The 25,090-nt window shown below is 33.1% G+C and overlaps 1 protein-coding gene across 8 annotated transcripts in view; it reads left to right on the plus strand.

Moving 5' to 3' along the window:
- Positions 1–25,090, plus strand: part of LOC115877118 (ankyrin-3-like) — a 176,755-nt gene that overhangs the window by 85,029 nt on the left and 66,636 nt on the right. For all 8 annotated transcript variants that reach the window (XR_004049288.1, XR_004049287.1, XR_004049286.1 and 5 more), the window contains exon 3: positions 2,985–3,117. Coding sequence is in view for 5 of the 8 variants with exons in the window: in XM_030893229.1 (XP_030749089.1) it covers positions 2,985–3,117 (133 nt within the window). In the remaining 3 variants the exon portion in view is untranslated. The remainder of the gene's footprint in view (positions 1–2,984; positions 3,118–25,090) is intronic.

The following is a 25,090-nucleotide window of genomic DNA, read 5'->3' on the forward strand; positions in this document are numbered from 1 at the left end:
GGAATTGACCTTCAATACAATATTAACTAAAATCGTAATAAAATAAGATAGTAATAATAAACAATGAATGTTGTTATTGTGGACTGTGGTGACTGCCAGTGACCAGTGGCTGCAAATGAAGAGAAGGAGAGTGAAATATATAGGATGTGATATGGATGTGATAAAGGAATAAATTATGACATTTAATTATTGAACCATTGTTATAATTGACGCATAAACAATACTCACCAACATATGGAGAAAAATATACAGAAACTATAGCAATAGTGACAAAATATACAGAATGCGTACAAAGACCTAGAGAGTAAAGCTTCATTCAGAACCTCGCAGTTAGTGGAATAAATTAGTGGTTTCAACTACACTTTATACTTTTTAGTTTACGATCATTCCACGATCATTCACAATGTTTAAAAAACACAATTAAAATTAATAGAATATCCTAGCAACGGCTTGCGTTAGTCAGTCGTATCCATAGAGAAAGCCTAATATTTAGTAGTGATGTAAACTTTAGTTACTTTTATGGACTCGTAACTACTAGTTACTTTTGGTAATAGGACTCGTTACTTTAGACTCGTTACTTTAGTTACTCGTTACTTTGGTACTTAGTATCGTTACTTTATAATCGTTGTTTTGTGTACAGGTTGAAAGACTTGGGCTTGACGTGGAACTTCGTTACTTATTGTGCGCGGCGATCTTCGTTGCATGCTCGGTTTAACTTATAAGGGGTTTCTACTTTCTTCTAGTGTAAGGGCTTAATAGGATAATTTCAATACTCGGTATTCAAGTACTGAATAATATGTTTTTAATAATATGTATAATATTTTTATAATAATATGTTAAATAAAACTATGTACTATTAATAAAATTAAAAATAAAAGAAAACAAATCAAACAAAGAAAATAATATGTACGTGTATAATACATATAAAGTATTTTTTTTATATTCTCTCTCTCTCTCTCTCTCTCTCCCTCTCTTTGTATTACATTAATAAATAGGCATACATTTAAGAGTAAAAATAAAAAAAATATATATATTTTTGTTAAAATGTAAAAAATATTAAAAAAATGTATATTCCTCTGTGGCGGATTCATCTCTTCAAAAAAGTCCTTTGAATTAACGCCCCCAGCAGTGTTTACTAAAAATTACTATTTTTATTTTGTAGATTTTCTTACAGTGTAAGTGGCGAAATATCTATTCTCTTTGGAAGAAGAAAAATATTTACTCTGCTTTTTCAGATGTTAACATTTTTTGTGACTAACGTGAATCCATTTTTAATTAATATCTAAGACATGTTAATCTAAATAAACAATTTTATTCTATAAATAAAAAGCGACAACAAACGGCAAAGAGACAGACCGCCTCCGGGTCGGCATGAGCCAATCATAATAATTGTAATAAAAATATCACACATTTGCCATCCAAAACACCTTCCAGAAGTCAACACTTCAAACATAAACATATTGATAATAACTAGACCTACGTCGAAGTAAGGAATATTTCAGTATCGAGTTTCGAGTCCTCGGTTCGTGCATTTCCAGGGATTACGATTACTGCCGGCGCAAAAGTAACGAATTAGCTTAGTAACGAGTAACGAGTCCTAAATTCAAATAGTAAGCGTTACTTCGAGTCCCCGTAAAGTAACTGTTACTTTGTAACGATTACTTAGAATTTTTACATCACTAATATTTAGCTTATAAAACAGTCAATTTTTGAAGTATAATTAGTGGAAAAGTTAAAAGTTTGAGTTGTAAAATGTCTACCACTAATTTTGACGTCCTGAATGCTTTTATTGAAATTATAGGAACAAACTTCTACGCTAATTGAAACCACTAATTTATTCCACTAATTGCGAGGTTCTGAATGACGCTTATAGCTTATAGCCTCATTCAGAAACTCGAAATTACTGGTTTCAATTACACTTTTTACTTTTTAGTTTACGATTATTCACAATGTCTAAAAATATAGTTAAAATTAATAGAATATCCTAGCAACAGCTTGCTATAATCTGTTGTTTACATGCATCCGTAATGCGTCGTCCGTCGTTGATTTTATGTAATATTTTATTGTTGATTTCAAAAATGACAGCTCGTACATGAATATGATTGGACTAATGGAACGACGGGCGACGCGTTACTGATGCATATAAACTCACCTTAATAATTAGTTTAATCATGTTTGATGATTCATGGATGAATCAAAGGCCAAAATGACATTACTCGAAAATTTTGAAGTATATAATTATTAGTGCCAAAAGTTAAAAGTTTGTTAACCTTTTTCACTAATTGAATATTACCACAGAAAATATAGCTAATATTCTGTGATATTACTACTACTAATTTTGACATTCTGAATAAATACATTGAAATTAAAGGAACGAACTTCTACGCTAATTTAAACCACTAATTTATTCCATTAATTTCGACGTTCTGAATGTAGCTTAAGCATGAAATCAGAATTTGTCCGTGAATTAAAATGACCTACACAATTGGACAAACCTAAAATATACCAAGCCCAATAAATCCACAGAATATCCAAATCAGATTCATATGTGTGTCAAGAGAAACGTCAAACAAAACTGTCAAAAAATGGCGTCTCTATTGGGATATACATACATCTACATGTAATCACAATAGAATTTTGATTCATTACTTTTTTACAGTAATATGACACTTAATGTGTGTAGTTATACAATATTCTTTTAAAACTAACAAGGTTATTTATTTTAACAACTTATATTTTACAGACACAACAAACTTATATTTATTTAACCAAAACTCACATACTGACTATTGTTTCAAGGCAAGAAACATTAACACATTAAAACAAACCATTTTAGTTAAACACGCCTTTAGGAATAAATTACTCCTTAAAATAATATAATATAGGCGTAACTACATTTGATCAGAGAATTATTCATTTCGATAGAATTTGTTAACAACTACTACTAAAGAAAATTGCAAAAATGTGTTTTTCTCAACTTTCAGAACGGCTTAAATGCTCTCCATCTCGCAGCTAAAGATGGCCATGTCGATATCGCCAAAGAACTACTCAAGAGAGGTGCAGTGGTGGATTCAGCGACCAAAAAAGGAAACACAGCTTTACATATTGCTTCTCTAGGTAAGTTAGTTAAATTTGTACAGCTTGAAAGAAAAAAGTAGTTAAGTGAATGTAAATATTGAGATCTTTATTAAATATCGTGTTTTTATTTTTAAAGAAAACCTCTATTTACAGCCTTAAGTTCTACACCATTCCCTGGCTTGTAGTGATGATCAAATACAAAACCAAGACTCCCTTGATTTTCGTCTTGCTTCGACTCTTGCAAGTCTTGCATTTTTTCTTAGATTTTGGCTAGAGGCTACATATAAAATCTTTAAGTAAATAGTATTTAAAGTAATTTGGTGCAAATGAAACATTAAAGAAAGAACCAATGCCTGGAAGTGAGAGGCATCCTGCTGTACCATCGCCACGTACTTTGTTACTCTTAACATAAATTTAATCCTTATTTCACACTTAATCCAGAAAAAAAACAGCTATAATATCTACATTTCTTGAACTTGACCACTTACAATTAAAACAATTTAAAATTAATACCATAAGAACGCCATCGTTCAACTTTTCTTTCTTGCCATACAAAACTCAATATATCACAAAATATGTATAGACCAACAAATCACAAACTAATCAATGGGCACTTTATTACCGGGTAATATCCGACTTCTGATGTTAAAAATCAGATTATATTCATAGGTGTATCGCTAATATAATCCTTGAAAGGTCAGATGGTTTTGCTGGTTACGTAAATTTCACAAAGTCACTGAGGAGTTTTTATGTGTAGATTGTGAAGCTACTGGAATTGTTTTCCAAAAAGTTACATAAATATTGATAAGTTCTCTCTGCCAATGCCGATATGCCTAAATTTTCAATAATAAGCCCATATCACAAAGTTACATCCATTCTACAATTAAAATTGTAAAAAAGCTTTTTTATTTAACTGAAGAAAAAACTAGTTTGTTAGTTGTTGAAAAGCGATCGAAACTAAAAGACTTTTTTATTGTCGTTTAAAATTAGTAGGCAATTAGGTTTGGAACGTGGAGAAATTTACGATTGGTTTTAAAGTGCACCTGTTGAGGCCAGTCAAAATAAACAATACGATCCTATTCTGCGAGCCAGCTAGAGCAGGAAATAGGTACAATTAGCATTTCAGATTTCGGTCGTCGTCGATTGTCGACGAATTCCTTTTAGTTTGCAAGTATAATAGAATTTACATGTTTAAATTATCTAGGAGATATGTAGGAGTTTTTAATTTAAGTAGTTTTATTATTTTTAAAAGCAATTGCAAAATTTCGAGCTACAAAATATGGTAAAAATATTATTTGGTAAAGAGGATTCTTTGAGTTTATTCATTAGACAGCCAGTCAACGATCATTTACATTTTACATGGAACTTTTTCATCTTTACATTTTATATGTACCCACCACTTTGGTAGTCGGAGAAATCTCTGGTAGGTGTATTAGAATCTTATAATACCAGTAACAGAGCTGCAACAAGTCAGTTTTAAAAAGACTCAAGTCTTAAGTCATTTCTAAAATCAAAATGATTGAAGTCTTAAGTCAAATTCAACAGAAAGTCCAAATGATTTAAGTCTTAAGTCTTTGACTTAAGTCATTTTATTTCAAGTCAAATTTTTGTAACACTTTTGTTTGTTATTTAAGTCGTTTTTATAGTCTATATTTTTGTTTCATGATGATCTGCAATTTAAGTCAGTAAAATGACTTAAATCAATATAATTACCCTCAAGTCAAGACAACCAGAATTCAATTTAAGTATCTTTTTTAAATGTTAATATTAATTTTCTTGTATTACCAGTTAGCGATTTTCTTACTAAGTATCATATTATTAATCGATGTACTTAAACAGCCGTTAAACGGTAGCCTACTAAAATGCCGTTAATAGATATTGTGACGTCGTTCATGTCGGCGAAAAGTAATGCCTAGCTATAAGCATTTTGCAAGAGCACCTGTGGCTCCGTGGCTGAGGCTATCGCTTCGTGAGCGAATGGTCCGTGGTTCAAATCTCACGCCGACCCAGACTTTTTTATATTTTTTTTTGCTTATACCGTGATCTTATTGCATTGGTTTCACTCTTTTTGGTTGGATTGGTTTAGTTATTTAGCGGGTTGGTTAGCGTCGTTATTTGGAGGGTGTTAATTCATTGGTTAGTTGGCTAATTTATATTTGTTTTTTATATTTTTTTATCAGTGTCTAGGTTAGTTGCGTTGGTTAAGTTGGTTATTTGGTGGGGTGGATAGCGTTGATTAGTCCTTATAAATTCCTATATTTCATAAAGCCGTCAAGTGCGTCACAACGACGTCATACCTATTAACGGCATTTTAGTAAGCTACCGTTTAACGGCAGTTTAAGTACAGCCGTTATTAATTTATAGTAGATACAGATGAGACTAAAATCACATAAAATAAAACGGTTAATATTCAGAACAAGTACAAACACAAAAATATATATTTTTTTATAAAATTAAAGGTAGATGTCATCGAATACACGCCTATTAAAAAGTGGTGATGTGTTTTGATCACTATGTGTAATATATCGATGGCATAAGCTAAGGGTTGTAGGATTTTAAGGTACTCTTCAATATATTTGAGATAAATTTCTTTCGTTCATTTTTCGGGCTACATGTCGGAGTCGGGGACTTAAGACATTAAAATGACTTAAATCAAAAAAAGACTTAAGTTTTCTGTGCTTGCAGCTCTGGCCAGTAATCAATTAGTGCAACAACATTGCAGAAAGTTAATAGGTAGGCAACCTATCAACTTTTTATAAAAAAAAACGCCGTGGTCTGTATTGATTTTTGCAGTCCTGTGATTGAGAATCAAAAAAAAAATAAAAAACGAAAATTGATTGCTAACGAAAATGTAAATAGCAGTAGCCGTCCATTTCAAGTCATATGGACCGAAATGTAGGGGACTGTTGACAGAAACAACAAATCTTTTTTTAGTCTTAGTGTGCGAACACAGTGCAAGCAGGTTTGCCGCTTACAGGTAGTCAGCGCCAATCTGGGCACCTATTCTTGACATCGTTCGCAACTTAGCGTAAACACATCACGTGTATTGTTATAAACAGGGTATCCCAGAAATAAGTGCAAGTATTTTAAAGGGTGGTAGATCTCGATAAAAGAAACATATGTTCTCTTTATCGTTTTTCAAATAAGTCCAAAATAATGGAGTTACGAGTATTTTACTTTGAAAATTTCCAAAAAAAAATTATTTTTTGCTAAAATTTTGAGAACCTTCTTCTTCATGTGCTTTCTCCTCATCGGAGGTTGGCGACCATCAATTGGAATTCCTCCCCGTCTTGAGCCAAACGGATAATTGCACTGGCCTCTCCTATATTAAACCACTGGCGCAAATTCCGCAACCAGGAAAACCGTTTACGCCCGATGCCTCGTCGTCCTCCAATCTTTCCCTCAACGATCAGCTGTAGGAAACTATATTTGTTATTTCGAAAAATATGACCAAAATATGCTGCTTTCCGTCGTTTTATTGTAGTCAATAGTTCTTAGTCCTTACACATTCTTTCCAATACTTCGAGATTTGTTTGAGAACCACTGGATCTTTTCTGGATTTTCTTTCTTGTAAATTTAATCTACTACCTATGTTACCATATTATCAAGAAACTATTTTTTTTAAATAAAAGCTAAAAAAAATTGCAAAAAATTCAAAAAATATTTTCAAAAATTCCGAATTTTAAAAAAAATTATTTAGAAAAAAAAACCTCATAGGCGTGTTTCTGGGGTTGAACTATACTACCAGTTAAGTTAAAATACTTGCACTTATTTCTGGGACACCCTGTATATGGTTACATAGTAGCGCCGCGCCGCGCCGCCTCGCGCTTATAACCTTGAAAAATTAAAGCGTGTTATCAAATCGGCTAGTTCACAGTGAAAGCAGGCAGGCACCGTCAACCAGCGTTCATCGGCGTTCTCGCTTTTACCGGAACGAAAATTTATTTATTTCTGCTTTTGCACGCGCCGACGGCGCACAGGGGGTATTAAGAACTAAAAGTTGGCCAAAATTATGTTTTATGATTTTTTTGCTTTTTTGCTAGTAATATTAATTATTAATTAGAGGAGAGGTTGCTAATATGGAACCCCATTTTGTTTTTCCTACACAATATTTTTTCCTCTACTCTGAAACCCTTTCCACCGATCAAATAGGGCCATTCTGTGCAAAACCAAGCAATTGGATGAGGATGCTAGAACAAGAAAGTAATTTGTATATTATAGACGATATTTGAGCGAGGATGGGTGTTAATAGGGTAAAGACTATTTCCTTTAAGAATCTATTTAAATCAATGTTTTTTTTGGCAGTGGCAAATATTGGCAAGATTTTTGTGCATATTCCAATGCTGGAGACTTTAAGCATTGAACGGATACTAATTTCCATGCGGAATATTGCCGAATAGTCTTACACCTTATAAAAATGCCACTGATTTTTTAAATATAAAACATTATAAAAAAATAGAATAGAAGGAAACGTTTCAAAATAAAAATATGGCATAAAACAGAACAGAGCCAACAAACAAAGCTGGCTCTGTATCCATCATGACAGTTATTATGAACAATTTGCAAAAAAAGCACTACAAACAATTCCACTATTTTTATAATCTTAGAAATATTCAGAATACACTCAAGATAATTCATACTTTTAACTGAAATATATTATTTATCTGATAGTCAACTTACGACTTAAAAAAGCTAATAACTAATAAACGTGCTTACATTTAATATTTATAGATTTGTGTTCAGTTAAGATAAAAAATAAAAAATATCACTTTTGGCCAGGTTTATAGACCAAATACATCTATGTGCGGCCCCGGGGGGGTGTAGTTGACTGGATATCTAATGAATAGGGCAGCTACCCCGATATCATGTGCGATTTCAGAAATAATGTTACATGTATTTTTTTTTTGTTATATGTATTTTAATTTCTAATTCTATATATTTGAATCTGTAATATACCAGTAATCAGTGCAACAACATTGCAGAAAGTTAATAGGTAAGAAACCTATCAACTCAAAAAAATAAATAAATAAAAAACGAAAATTGATTGATAAAGGAAATGTAAATAGCAGTAGCCGTCCATTTCAAGTCATGTACGGGACTGTTGATGGAAACAACAAATCTCTATCTTTTTTTAGTCTTACTTTTGTGATGTACCTATGACACGCCACGAAAATTATGTTTCGATTTTTAAAAATTTTGACACACCGAGCTCAAACGGTTCGCCATCACTGGTCTATATGCACAATATAATAGTACTTTTTTGTTTTAACTAATTTACAAGCTCTTTCAAATACTGCCGCTCATTAGTGGAAGCACACAGCGTATATAGATCAAGGAATGCGTTCTGTTAAGCTCAGACGAAATTGTATATAAATACCGACAACAATTAAGAGTGTGTGCCGTTAATACATTCTAGTGTAATTAAAATTTTAAATAAGAAGTCAGCAAGTGTGTGGGTTACGCAGAATATAGTACCTACTGTGTAAATTTATTACGTTGATTGCGTTTTATTGTTTAAAACGATTAATGCGGGCTTATTTGTTTTAATTATTTTTACAAGATCTATTCGAGTAAGCATCTGATAAGTTTTGAATTAATATGCATTATTGTTAGCTAATGTATCTCACATAAGAAATATAGTTTGATGCAACACGGAAAAAAAATGTTGTGAATAATGCTACAATTATAATATCCTTTGTTAGTAGTATATGTATAGGGCAAATACAAGGTTGTAGCAATATTTACTATTTTTTGTAGTTAAAAAGTTGCAGAAGCAGTTCATAGTTTTGTAGAAGGTTTTAATATGAAAATATTCAGGGTCATAAACTGCATATCAAGTAATAATTTCTCAAAGATTATAGTAAAATGTAATCTGCATGTGGAGGATATTTCCGTTTCATTATAGTAAAAATGACATCTTTTATCTTAACCAAAACTACAAATTTTTATGAAATCTATATTGCTTATCGGCAATTCTTAAATACTTTTATAGAAACAATTACTACAATACGCTCTTAACCAGTACTACATATTGCAGAGGAAATTTTCGCATTTAGAAATCGACCAACCCAATTTTCTTACACTATTTACAGTCCTACTTATGAATCTTATTTTTCCGAAATTCAGCAACAATTTTGTCATGTGGACCCAAGCACAACATGTAGCGCACCCAATTGATGTTTGATTTGCCTTTACAACAAATTCCACGCGTATGTGTGGTATACACGTCCGTTTTATTTTCTCTTTCCCCTGATGATGACTTCGTAAAATTGTCACAACCTGCCAGACAACGGTTTCAATTACTACGCCAACCATAAGCAAATTTTACTACAACTTTTTGTAGTACAACTTACTATAACGTTTCCATTCCGTTTTGCAATGATTGTTACAAGAGCTTGTTTACAAATACAGGTTCGCTGATATGTATGGAAATGGTAGAGTATTGGGTAAAATATACGAAGTACCGCAAAAAGTTTAATATAAAAGTTGTAGGGTTGGGTTTTTAAATGTCTATTGGTGAGTAATAAATTTAAGTATACTGGGTCGGTTATAACGTCGTGGCGCATCAAAGTTTCATTTTTTTAAATGGAACCCCCTGTATATTATTGCATATTTCAATTCTTCCTTCAATTCTAAGCAAAAATCCAAATACACACAATGTATGTACCTCAAACCAACCATTTCAGAGTTATTGACTTTTGAAAATATCACTTAAACAATTCGATTTAATTAATTTCGATGTGTTCGGTTTCATTTAACGATGCCTTCCTGCAGAAACTATGATCACAGCTTACACACCATAGATGTGTAAGCTGTGCTATGATACTTAATAATATTTGACATTAGTTTTCAAGTCAGCATTTATAGATGTATAAAATGAGATTATATCAAGTCTGGACAGAGGCGGATCGTGAATTTGTGGGGCCCTGGGCTGAAACTACTTAGGGACCTACTCAATTATAGCCATGTCAAAAAACATTGTAGTGACCCGCCATATTGGCAGCGTTGTCATAAGATTGCCCCCAGGGGGGTGACAGTAAACCGGAAAATTGGAAACAGTTCTGGCGCGGTCTTACCCAGGCAGAAAGCATGGCCTTCTAGACTGTCCTAGACAAAAATCTGAATATTTCTATATGATTTCTGTCAATTTCAGTTACGGAACATTTTTATGCACGTCGGCGTCCTCTTCTTTTGTCTGTGTGTCAGCCATGTGTCAACTCCCGAGGCCTCTGGCAAGGTCGGACGCCATTTTAATTTTTGCCGTTTTAAATTTGATTGGAAGTTTGTTTATGATATTTCGGCTGAAATTTATAAGTACAAAGATGTTTTTGATAAAAGTTCCTTGTTAACACCTTAATAAAGTATATATGGTATTAATTACATGAATAAAATGATGAAATCGACGTTTCTGCGTGTAGTAGGTATGGGCCATATTATATGTAAAAATAGGTAATATATTAACTGTTTTTATATTTTTTTAGCTTTAGATCCAAAGATCTTGGGATATTCTTTACCAAGGATTTTTCCGTATCTCTACTTTAAAGACTGATCGGTGATTTTGAGCAATTGAAAGCAAGTTACACAAGGTAAATTATGATTATTGAACTACCTATTATTAGCCTACATTAATTATCTACAAGATGAACAGAAATGCGTAATTACATATCACATAGGTACCTATTATGTATTTTCATAGCAATAATGCTATGTATGTAGATTATTTTTAAAATACAAATGAGGTATTAGATGTATATCATATCATGTATATCATATGTGTATCATATTTTTTATTCATTTTATTTTCATTCAAGTCCTGTTTGATTTAATTCACAACAGTCTTATGTACCTATATTTATGTTTTTTTTACATATTTTTTTTTTGATTCCAGGTTTTGCGTGGGTTCCTGTTGTCTTTTTCTTGCTTCCAGTTAGTTTTACGCCCGTGAAGCTGTGAAAACATTTATTTATCTTCAAGTTTCTGTAAGTCAGTGCATTGTTACTTTACTATTTCACTTTAACACAGCATCTCTGATGTTATTTAAATATTTTGATATTGATACAGTAGTTTATGGGTTTATAGCTCTTTAATTGTGTTGATTTGCATATTTACATTGTTCTAAATTCCAAATAAATATTTTTGAGTAATTTTGTTGTATTATTTACTACTAGAAAAAGTAAAAAGTATATTAACCCTCATTTAAACCTCCTGAACAGCCCGCCATTAAAAACCGGAAACGGAAATAAATTTCATAAAATTGAAATTGTCATGTCAATGAAGTGTCTATGTCATGTCAAATCATGTCAAATGTCCCAGCCGCCATATCTAAAAATTAGTTACCCAGGCAGCCACGCTGTTTCCATAATTTAACATTGACTTGACACTTCTTCTTGTATTTATTATTTTATGATTGCCCCCTCAGTAGTAATCCATTTGTTTCTATAAAGTCTTGTAGAATATTAAATAAATGTAAGGCAGTATGACTACTAATTTTAATGAAGGCTACACATCTTTTATATACTTTTCCCCGAAAACAGTATCGTAATACAATAGCAAGTTGCGAGACAGATCTGGTGTAGAATCCATCACAGTTGAATAATATTTTGTGTCTTTGTGTGTTTTTGATAAGTACGATATTATCGGTTTTGGTGGCAGCTCCCGATATTCAATGTGTTCACGAATGAATGGATCGAACTCTGCCAATAGCTCCAGACTCCTCATAAAATTACCATTATGTGGAGAACCAAATACTTCCTCGGAACCTCTAAATGCTAAGCCTCTTATACTCAAAAATTTTACCACTACAATTACTCGTTTTTGGACATTCTGATAATAATATATTTCTTTTCTTAATTACTCCTGAAGCTGCTTGCCTAAAACAGATTTATTTTCTTTTCGTGTCGACCACACTAACATTGATTTCTTATGTTCATTAGAATTTTCGTGGGTTTCTAAACAAGTTCTTATGTGTTTCCAATCAGAAATTCCAGTCGTGTATTGAGAAGAGGTTTAAAAAAAAGTTTGCAAGGCAAACAAAAAACAGCACAAACACTGGTTGAATATGTTAGCCAAGATCTTTCCAGTGATTGACCATTTTTCATTTTTTAGTGAAATGACTATTTGAAAATGCTCCGTTTTGTTCCTTGTATTTCTTTATAGAAGCTGAATATATCTTTTTGGATTTTTATTTTGAAAGTCAGTCATTTTATGTGAGAGGATGTCATTAAATAATTATTTAGAAATTCTGGCCACAAGCCCACGTCAACATATTTCTCAAACTCAAAATTAATAGATATTCTCTAAATCCGTGTCTCTGTCTCCGTGTTTGTGTTACCATCTTGTCGCTGAACACCAATATCGTTTCCGTTTGATCAGAGGGTTGCTGGTAGTCAAAACTTTGCACATTTTCATCATTTGTCTTTTTTTCTTGGTGTTGCAATTTGCTACTCCCTTCAAATAGATTCTCTTCAGATAAGATCCCTTCCTTGGCGCTTGTTGATGAATTTTCAGCGAGTTCGTCCTCGTTTTTATGTTTTGATTTGAAAAAAGTCCCAATTTTTGCACATTTTTTTCTTTCTTTTTCTCAATCTAGCTGTAATTTGCGTTTCTCAGCTCCACTTTTATACTTTCGACCAGACATTATTGTAAATTAAGACTTTGATTTTTTTCTGAAAATGAACTTGATAGTTTTCTGATAAATAAACAGTGAATGAGATAATCGTTGCATTTGAATACGTGAATACTTTGTAATGAGCGCAGTAATTAAAAATTATGGTAGTTTTTTTAATTTAGATTTTTTTTTAAATTCAAAATATCGCCTATTGTTTTTAGCGGGGTCTGGGGGCCCCTTGTAACCTCGGGGACCTGGGCTGCAGCCCAAACAGCCCTTAGGTAGATCCGGCCCTGAGTCTGGAAATAAAAAAAATTGTTTAACATTTCAAAACTAAAACTTATATACCGGGTGCGTCTCAAAAGTGGCTCACCCTTATAACTTTTTTATTTTTTCAGATAAAAAATCGAGATTTAGTATATTAATATATGACATAAATTAGAATTGACTGACGTCTTCAATTGTTTTCTGTTACTTCCTGTTTCACCGGAAGTGACTACAACTTTTGATTTTTAAATGGTACCCTCCGTGTTTTGTTGCTTTATTCGATAGAAAATGACACTCTGGATAGAATGATATATCATATGTCAACTTTTGACATTTTCGAATATGGTTTATCTGAAATTGCAACATGCGATTCATAACGACTATTTGACTCGAAATACCAAGTGTGTGGTATCAAATTATTCGTAAAAAATGCTTTTTTTAAATATGCTAATGAGCCACCCTCGTTCGATTTGAAAAAATTGAGATATGATTAAAAATACGATTTGGGCATCTTTTAACAGGCCAGGACAAGACACTAATAACATTAGACGATCAAATCTATTTTTCCAAAGCTCCTTGATTAAAAATTAGTATTTTTAACACAGCCATATGGCACTCTAGATTCAAATTTAAAATTCAATTTTGTTTTAAGCAAAAATGTCAAAAGTTGACATAGATATGTCATTCTATTCAGAATGTCATTTTCTATGGAATAAAGTAAAAAAATACCGAGAGTGCCATTTAAAAATCAAAGGTTGTAGTCATTTCCGGCGAATCAGGAAGTGGCCGAAAAAAAATTGAATACGTCAATCAATCCTAATTTATGTCATATACTGTCGCGACCTAGCTGGGGGGTTGTTTGCTAGGGTAGGTAACATACCTAAAAATCTGATAAAATAAAAAAGTTATAGGGGTGAGCCACTTTTGAGACGCACCCGGTATATAGATATCTCGGAAACGGTTGGATTTAGGTACATTATGTGTATTACATTTATTGCTTAAAATTGAAGGAAGAATTGAAATACCCAATAATATACACAGGGTTCCATGTAAAAAAATGAATCTTTGAGGTGCCACGACTTAATAACCGACCCTGTATACTTAAATGTATTACAAGATGTTTGGCATTTAAAAACCTTATAACTTTTGTGTTTAACTTTTTGCGAGACCTCGTATACTTTGCCCAATAATCGACTGTTTCCATACATATCAGGGACCCTGTATATAAGACTCATTGCTACAACAAAATCTGAATTTCTGATTAAACTAAGTAACAGCAGATACATTTATATCAGTTGATAATACAGGATAATACATTAACCGTGCTACAATTTTGTACCAAATTTTCTGCTCGTTTTTTTTTTCAGTGAATAAATTATACACTTTTCTGCAATTTCACGAGTAGTTTATAGGCGTTTACGAATAAAAATAAGCCGAGGCAATACAAAGTCAGACAAGGAATCACCGTCTTTACTATTCGACCTTGACCTACTTTGAGCTATTTCGCGTATAGTGTAGAGGGCGTTTAAAATAGCTTTTGGCTAAACTTCGCCTTCTTCGATTATTGGTGAAAATATTATTATCTTACTTGTATTATTAGTAACCTCACTCCTTTCGTAGAGTGCCCCTTTAACAAATGAGCCCATTTATAAGTCGTCGAAGCTCTGTCCGTATTTAGATCAAAGAATGTTATCTGTTAAACCCGTGTAAATATAACCGGGGGATTAACAGTCACTTCAGTCTTGCTTCGCCGTTAATAATTATATTCTAGACTAATTTAAATAAACAGACGATCATGACGTCTGGTTCTATGACGTATATTTGGACACACGGAGAACTTACATGTGCAAATCTAAACACCAAGTACTCATAAAACTAATCTTCCACAACGATATAGGCAATAATTCGATATTTTATTACGAGATAAATATTGAGTTATTTAACAAGGATATAATAACTGCTTTTGTGTCATCTTCGTCTTGTATCATAGTCCAAGAAAATCGGCGTTTAAATACGAAGTTTTGGTAAAAACTTGAATTTTTGATATAAGTTACCTACTTTGAAAGATCTAAAAATGAACTGTGAAAGATTTTTGTAAATTCGTCTCCGATAAGGAGTGGAATAAATAAATAAAATTATTTTTTCAAAATTTCGGAGAAACGGCACAAAAAGCAAGACCAATATTAGCGTATGGTCAGCAAATCCAAGACCAAGCATGCAAGACTCTTGCGATCTTGCATTTTTCACGTAAATGATATAAGAAATTACTTACTCAAAATTATTCTTTTAATTTATTACAAATAGTGTTTTTCCGACCATTGTATAAAATTTTAAAGAAAGAAATGCTGATTCAATATACTATATCGAAAAATAAAAATTTTTGTCAGGCAAAATATTCTCTGATAATTTCTTTAAAGTTTTATTTGCCTTAAATTACTAAAACTAAAAATACTGTCAAGGTGTGTGTGGCGACATCTGCCGGGGAACGTGCCAAGTAGAAGAAAAGCGGGTTCTGTAATTCCCAATCAGTGGAAATTTCTGGAACCAAAAAGAACGTTACAGATGATTTTCGAACGTTCTAGAAGCATCCTCTATAATATACAGGGTCTGTTTTGTATGGAAACGGTCGATTATTAGGTAAAATATAGGATGTACCGCAAAAAGTTAAATACAAAAGTTATAGGATTTTTAATTATCTATTAGCGATTAATAAATTTAAGTATGCAGGGTCGGTCATAAAGTCGTGGCACATCATAGTTACATTTTTTTTTAAATGGAATCCCCTGTATATTATTGCATATTTCGGTAGTGATTTTTTGTTCATCTCTGGTTTTATTGGCGTCAAATCCTTCCAAATGGAAAATTTCTTCAGCTTGACATTTTCCTCCTAAATGCCAAAAGTTTCAAAAGCACTATCTAATAAATAGAATGTTCACGAGTTATATCAAATGTACAGACTTGAATTATGGAAAAAGGATGATTGATATTCAAGTCTATATAGAATATATCGAGTTATACAATTAGGGTGGAATGAAAGACATGGAGAGAGGCTGGGCTTTGTGGGTAATAAACCGCTATCTTTAGCGACATCACTAAACATTTTTTTCATATTTTTAGCCTGAGACACTGGTTATGGACTAGTGCTGGAATTGATCGAACATGCTGTCGATTTTTTGCTTGTAAATGCTGTATATCGATCCTGCATCGTCGTTGTTCATATTATTTGGAGAGTTGTTGTGCCCTACAATCGTCAGAATAATGATTTCAGATGACGCATCTTATATATATTCAACTGAAAAAAGTGTCAACCACTGCAGAATAAAAAAAACTACAAATTTTATTGTAAATATAATGCTAGGATAACTTGCAACTTTGCGCTTTTGCGCTTTTTCACTCTTACCATTTTCTCTTAATCTAAAACCATTGGACTTTTGTGATGTCACGCTTCTACTGCTTATCTTACTTCTTGTACTTTCGTTCCTCGTAATTTTTTTGTCCACCATTTTTTGTGTTATTCGTCGTTCTTCAAAAACAGTTCTTTCTTCACATACCTATAGGAAATGCATAAAAAATATAAATATTATATTTTACTCTAATATAAATTTAGTTGATTGAAATAAAAATTACTCTTACTAGAGTATTTCATACCCCATGTTTATATCGGACCGTTTTTTATATTTTTTGATGAGAAATCAATGAGTATCTACTTATTTAATAGTTTGGCCAGTTATTGACATTGGATTAAGGTAGTAAATTTTGGTATTTAAGATAATTACAAAAAAAATTATTTAAATTATTCGAATAGCACTTGGAAGAAAATTACAATAAATCTAAAAAAATAAAGACTAACCCCCTGTATATTGTAAGTATAAAGATGAAAAACATGCAAAGGCTAATAATAATTTGTATATATGTAGTATTTACCTTTTTATCACCTACCTCCTGATTCCTCGTTACATGAACACTAGATGACTCCTTTTCTTCAGTTTGCACCAATTGATTGTGTTGAGGTTTTGGAGGAGGCGGTGGTGGGGACAGTGAAGTACCTTTTAAGGGGAAGGTAGGGACCAAAGGCCCCAAAGGTAGTGCAGGGGGTCTGGGTATCACGACGCTATCCATGGCACTGCACATTACCATGATGCTCAATGGTTAATTCATCCTCTTCCACTTCATGGAAATGCTTGGGGTCAGGTTTGTCTCATGACTGAAGTGTGTGTCTGAAAAGAAAAGAAAACTATCGGTTATTAGTGATTTGAATATTATATGTAAAGTACGTCTACAGGATCTGTGTCTACGAAAGGAATTTCAAGAATGCGGACACAATATTGGTCTATGATCAATTTACTACAAAATACATTTAAATAAATAGCAATATATTTTATAGGTCGTTACCTACATACAAGCAGCAGAGAGTACACGTGGACTTGACGAGTATGTCACCGCAAAACACACTCATTACATTGGCTACTTGCAAATTTGTTGATTTTTTATTGACGGGATAGTCTATTTTTTTACGAGATACATCGATTAAAACAGTAGTAGCCCGAGCTTGGAGAACAGGGCAATGGTTAGAACGGTAAAATAGATTTGTGATTTTATTGAAAATTGTTTTTCTTCTTAATGTTTTTGATTTTTAAATGGCTTTTGACTTTATGGCAACCTCAGTATTTTTTTTAATTTTATTTGATACACAATTATATGTCAACTTCTGACATTTTTGATTAAAAAAATTGTATTTTAAATTTCAATCTAGTTAAAATCATCTCATGGCTAAGTTAAAAACAGTAATTTTTAACCATGAGCGTTGGAAAACAAAGATTTAATCGTCTAATATTTTTAGTGTCTTGTCATGGTCGGTTAATATGTGTAATTCGTATTTTTTGAGGGTGACTCATTAGCATATTTAAAAAAAGCATTTACTAATAATTTAGTAAAAAATGTCTATACCTATGTGGCGAATTCATTTATCTACTCTAATGTACATTTATCATTTAGCCACTGGAAAAGTAAAGTCTGGTATATTTCTTTCCTTCGTAAGCAAAAAAATACAAATATTTAGTACCACACATTGGTATTTCGAGTCAAATTTTCCTTACATTTACGGCCAAGACACTCTAAATTGAAATTGAAAATGTCGAATATTTTGCAATTTCCAGTTAAACAGGAGGTAGGTAACCGAAATCAATTGAATACGTCAATTAATCCCAATTTATGTCAAATATTAATGTACCAAATCTTGTTTTTTTTTTACGAAAAAATAAAAGAGCTATAATAGGAGTCAGCCACTTTTGAGAAATATCCAGTTTAAATTTTCAAATTTTTGTTTATTTTTGCTTAATTGAATTTTAATATATCATTGTTACTATGGCCTCTGTGAAGCCATCTGGCCTGTGTGGAGCCATCTGGTTTCTGTGGAGCCGTCTCACCTGAGATGACCAGTACCTACTGGCTTTTGTGTCAAAGCCCTGGGATTGTATGATGAGTTATAACTCGTTATAACTTAAAAAAGGAGGACAAACAATAGATCTGAAAGGTCGCGGTAATTAACTCCCCTTCTAAACATTCTACACTCTACTATGTGTACTAGAACAAAGACTAGAATCACAGAATATCTAACTACGCAATAGAAGCCTCGTTACATGTATAAAATCGTAGGTCTTAAAAGGAGACAGGCTTTAAAAGCCTGTCTCCAAATCAGATATTTTGTTGCGGTAGTTTCACTACTACATAACAGAGGGCGATAAATTTAAAAGAAAACAGTTTTCTACAAACGAAATTTAAAAGAATTTTATGCAGTGTTGCCATTGTGTAATTTATATTGTAATATTTCCTGATAAAGCTTAGCTTCAAATTTGCTACATCATTTAAACATATTAAAATAGATTAGAGCTCTTTTTTCAAACGTTTAAGTATTTTCGCCATGTTAGTTGGAGTTAAATCTTACGAGCTGAATTAAAATCACTTCCTGACGTGTGATTCTAACTGAATCCTGAATTTTGATTGTAATTCGGCGACAATATAATTAGTATTGTTCTACTATTACGACACCGCTTCCTGACGTTCGATTGTGCTCATACCGTATGATCGGGAAAAAACGGCGTTAGCGATGGCTATGAAATGAAAATCGCTGTCATTTTATGTGTAAATTTATATGGGAAATGTCATCGATCGTCTTTTCCCAGCCAACTGGACGCCGTTTTTTTCGGTATCGTACGGTATTTGATATATACTTGCGTATTTTTCATGACATTGCAATATTATGGTACCATGAAGCATATCAAGTGATACCGTAATATAGTACCATATTACGATACATGGCGTTCGATTGGGCTTAAACTTGGTATATTACGTATCTTCAGTGACATTGTAATATTATGGTACCATGAAGCATATCAAGAGGTACCATAATAGTACATAGAGGTACCATATACGATAGAGGTACCATATACGATACCATTTCCTGGCGTGCGATTGGACTTATACTTGATATAGTAAGTATCTTCGGTGTGATGTAATATGATGGTACTATGATGCATATAAAGTGGTACCTTAGTATAGTACCATATTACGATACCACTTCCTGACGTTCGATTGGGCTCATATTTGATTATACTTGCGTATTTTTGATGACATTACAATATTATGGTACCATGAAGCATATCAAGGGATACCATAATGTAGTACCATATTACGATACCATTTCCTGGCGTTCGATTGAGCTTAAACTTTGTATACTACGTATTTTCGGTAACATCGTAATATGATGGCACCACGGAGCATATAAATTGGTACCTTCTATAGTACCATATTATGATACCATTTCCTGACGTTCATTTGGGCTCATATTTGAAATATACCTGCATATTTTTGATGACATTGCAATATTATGGTACCATGAAGCATATCAAGAGGTACCATAATAGTACCATATACCATACCATTTCCTGGCGTTCGATTGGGCTTAACTTGGTATAGTAAGTATCTTCGGTGACATTGTAATATGATGGTACTATGATGCATCTACTATGATGCATATATAAAGTGGTACCTTAATATAGTACCATATTACGATACCACTTCGTGACGTTCGATTGGGCTCATATTTGATTATACTTGCGTATTTTTGATGACATTGCAATATTATGGTACCATGAAGCATATCAAGGGGTACCATAATGTAGTACCATATTACGATACCATTTCCTGGCGTAGCTAGATATTCTGTGCTAGAATCATTGACATTGGCGTGTTCCTGGGGTCGAAACATATCTAATATCAATGAATTAAATTGAATGCACTTTAATTTACTAACATAGAATCTTAAATATTCCACATCCTTCTACGAAAAAAAAATGTTAGTAGTTCAGCACAGTATCCAATAAAATGATTTTGGTAGATTTCACAGACGATTATTTCCAAACAAACAAATTTACACGCCTAATAAAGCGATTAGCGCTAAAACAAGAGCGCGCAATTAAGAAACGTAATGCTTTTAATATGCCCATTTGTGTTGTTTTATTGTGTAAATGACCTGCAGCTATCTCCGTAATTCAATACTATCTGCTGAAATTGATCTGAATACGTCAGCGACAGCCTGAAAGCTGGAAACACACAACACCGTCAAAGGCAAACGCTAAATTAGCATATGTAAATTGGAAATGATACATTTCCTTGTTGAAGATTGAATTAAAAAGCATGGGCACGCGTTTGTGGAACGTTGTTTTATTTTGGTTCGGAACAGGAATGTTCTATGCCGAACATTATCTTTTTTGAACCGGTGAGAATTCTAGGGGAGTGCCCATACATTCCTCTATTACGTTATGTGTATACTGGGTGACTTTAAATTATGACATAACAGAAAAAGCTTTTCTAGAACTGTAAAAAACTTTTAATTTTTTGTCAAGTGCGTAGTAAGTAGGTATTTAGTAGTATTTAAAACATTGTTTCATATAAACTAATCGAAAAAAGTTAAGTATATTGTGTTTTCGCTAGAAAGAAAATTTTTCAGAAAAAAATGTGTTATAACTATTAATACCTATGTCGTTTGTGTTTAAAAAAAATACTAAAAAATTGTACCCAATATAAAAAATTGTGCTCAGAAAAAAACCCCAGACACCCTCAGGGGTAAAATGGGTGTTTTCGATTATATATATATATATATATATATATATATATATATATATATATATATATATATATATATATATATATATATATATATATATATATATATATATATATATATATATATATATATATATATATATATTTTGGTGGCAGCTCCCTGATATTCAATGTGTTCACGAATGAATGGATCGAACTCTGCTAATAGCTCCAGACTCCCTCATAAAATTACCATTATGTGGAGAACCAAATACTTCCTCGGAACCTCTAAATGCTAAGCCTCTTATACTCAAAAATTTTTACCACTACAATTACTCGTTTTGGACATTCTGATAATAATATATTTCTTTTCTTAATTACTCCTGAAGCTGCTTGCCTAAAACAGATTTATTTTCTTTTCGTGTCAACCACACTAACATTGATTTCTTATGTTCATTAGAATTTTCGTGGGTTTCTAAACAAGTTCCTATGTGTTTCCAATCAGAAATTCCAGTCGTGTATTGAGAAGAGGTTTAAAAAAAAAGTTTGCAAGGCAACCAAAAAAAAGTTTGCAAGGCAACCAAACCAAACCAAACCAAACCAAACCAAACAAAAAACAGCACAAACACTGGTTGAATATGTTAGCCAAGATCTTTCCAGTGATTAACCATTTTTCATTTTTTAGTGAAATGGCTATTTGAAAATGTTCTGTTTTGTTCCTTGTATTTCTTTATAGAAGCTGAATATATATTTTTTGGATTTTTATTTTGAAAGTCAGTCATTTTATGTGAGAGGGTGTCATTAAATCATTATTTAGCAATTCTGGCCACAAGCCCACGTCAACATATTTCTCAAACTCAAAATTAATAGGTATTCTCTAAATCCGTGTCTCTGTCTCCGTGTTTGTGTTACCATCCTGTCGGGGAACACCAATATCGTTTCCGTTTGATCAGAGGGTTGCTGGTAGTCAAAACTTTGCACATTTTCATCATTTGTTTTTTTTTCTTGGTGTTGCGATTTGCTACTCCCTTCAAATAGATTCTCTTCTGATAAGATCCCTTCCTTGGCGCTTGTTGATGAATTTTCAGCGAGTTCGTCCTCGTTTTTATGTTTTGATTTGAATAAAGTCCCAATTTTTGCACATTTTTTTTCTTTCTTTTTCTCAATCTAGCTGTAATTTGCGTTTCTCAGCTCCACTTTTATACTTTCGACCAGACATTATTGTAAATTAAGACTTTGATTTGTTTCTGAAAATAAACAATGAAATTGATAGTTTTCTGATAAATAAACAGTGAACGAGATACGTGAATACTTTGTAATGAGTGCAGTAATTCAAAATTATGGTAGTTTTTTTTAATTTAGATTTTTTTTTAAATTCAAATTATCGTCTATTGTTTTTAGCGGGGTCTGGGGGCCCCTTGTAACCTCGGGGCCCTGGGCTGCAGCCCAAACAGCCCTTAGGTAGATCCGGCCCTGTCAGCTAGGACCTTTTGGCTACCAGCAGAGTACGTATTATCCCTCGGACGGACTTAAATCGATTAAAAAAAGCAGGTTTACATTGTTATAGGCCTATAAGACGCCCTCCGTTGACCGCGAGAGTCAGGAGTCAATAAAAGCTCAACGTTTGCTCTGGTGTAATGAAAGAGCTAACTGGAATGAAGAGTGGCATACTGCGATGTTCAGCGATGAAAGCCGCTTTTGTCTTCGTACTGACAGACGTACAGTTTGTGTGTGGAGACTAAGAAATACAAGACTTAACGACCGATATGTTCAAGAAGGGCATCCCTTTGGAGTTAGAGGTGTAATGGTCTGGGGTGGAATTTCTACGGGGGTCAAACGGAATTGTATGTCTGTGAAGGTACAATGACAGGTGAAATTTATGCTGACGACATCATTGGAGGATCACGGAGGACATCTTATATACCTATAGCAATGTAAACCTGCTTTTTTAATCGATTTAAGGCCGTCTGAGAGAGGGGTAATACGTAACCCTGCTGACAGCCAAAAGGTCCTGGCTGAGCAACGAACGTGTAGTTTCTTGCAGGATCCATCCTAGCCTTCTCATTACGAGTCGGTCCTCCCTAGCATTTGTCGACCTTGGTCTACCCTCCTTATGCCTCTCCATGACAGATTCAGTCTCATTAAATCGGTTATAAGTCTAGAAATTACACTTTAGGTGACTTTAAATCGATCAACCACATCGATCTGTCGCGCACCGCTAAAAAGCAACCCACTGGCTTGATTTGCTTCCTCTATTGTTAAATAAAGTCTGTTCATATTAACGATGACAGAATAACCACAATATCGCAAAATACCGCTTAACAACACGCAAACAAATTCTATTCCAAACAAAAATTAAATGTATATTTTTAATGATTTTTATTTGTTTGGGTACATTGGGCTTGGTGCATTTCAGTTGATTTCAAAAATCCGACCACAGCGCTCTATCGGCAGAAGTCAGAAATTTTCGCTATAAATTTCACGCCGTCCCGCTTACAGTTTATGTTGATCGCATTAAGATAGTATTGAAATCGTGGCATTGTCATAATATTGAAACTTAATGTTCACGCGTAAAGGTGGGCGTAATTACATGGTTGTTGGGTGCAATAACCCCCATTTAATAACTCAATTTTCCCGGATATGCAACTCTCCCGAAACACCATTTTATAGATTCAGTGCTTCTCATACCGATTTGATCAGAAGCAAAAATGGATTCAAGCAGTTCGACGACAAGTGAGTAACCAAAGTGCCCCATTACATAATCAAAAAATTAAATCGACATATACTATGAGAGGATAAAATATAGTTTGCAATATTAATTAAGTAATTAACCAACTAGTGCTTAATTTTTTATGAATATCTTTTAAAATTATAATTATGTACCTCTGAATGATGAAATTTCGCTATAGCCCAAATAGCCCAAGTTATGTCACAGCTAACCCACTAGCTAAACCGGTGCGTAAAACTATGCTCGCTACAACCTAACCTAACCGTAGTTGAACTCATCCAAAAAGTTTTATTAGCTTCAATAATAAATTATAATACAAGTTAAACCTTCTGAAGAAATCCAAATATTTACTTTTTAATTTTTTGAGAATTTTCGCAAACTATACTTCCTAACACTTACACAACAATACTTACTTAAACACAATAATTATATGTATAAACTTTTTTTCGTCTATTCGCCATTCAAACCCGTGTATATTTATATACCGATTGTTTACGATATTCTCCGATGGTGGCAGCACCGGCGGAGAATGCCACAAAGCCTATGTCCAAAATAATTCACACTAAGTGAGTTCGTCAGTTCTAATCATCCTTGTTTACATATTCGTAACCAATCTGCCATTTTGTATTGTTCACTATTTGGTGGCTGTTGAAAGATGCAAGGAAAAAGTTACATATTTCGAATGTTTTTTCTGATGAATTGATTTCTTTTTATGATGAATTGTTCTGACTCCCAAGTGGAAACTAACTTAAAGCGGAACTCAAGAACCTGGAAGACTTCATCCGTAACCTGGAATGAGATTCCTCCAATGGTCTAAAACACTCAAAGCAATTTCTCAGGACTTACGAAAATCTCAGATTTTCCTTCATTTAAGTCAGAATAATCTTCGGATTGTCACGGAGTTTTTAACAGGACACCTCCTCAATGAACACCTCAGTAGATTGAAGCTAAGAAACAACGGCGGGAAAGATTCTGTAGGGAAAATGGGGAAATACCAGAACACCCCATCACTGAGTGCGCCGATATCACAACCATATGTGAGAAGTAACCTCTGTAAATCCGTCTCAGATACTGGCTTTTATAAAACACCTGAGACTGATAGATGAGTTATAACTCACGAAAGGGGGAAACAATAGATCTGTAAAGTCGCGTTTAACTTCCCCTTCCTATACAATCTACATCTACATCTAGCCAAACCTTTATCACTCAAAAACTAGCTATTATAAACTGCTATAAAGTTGTTAGAGATACCTTTTATACTTTGCTGTTATTGTCTTTTGTTATTTTTTCTGTAATTATTAATTATG

The sequence above is a fragment of the Sitophilus oryzae genome, unplaced genomic scaffold (assembly GCF_002938485.1).
Source record: "Sitophilus oryzae breed Bouriz unplaced genomic scaffold, Soryzae_2.0 scaffold_1442_pilon_pilon, whole genome shotgun sequence".
Taxonomy (NCBI): Eukaryota; Metazoa; Arthropoda; class Insecta; order Coleoptera; family Curculionidae; genus Sitophilus; species Sitophilus oryzae.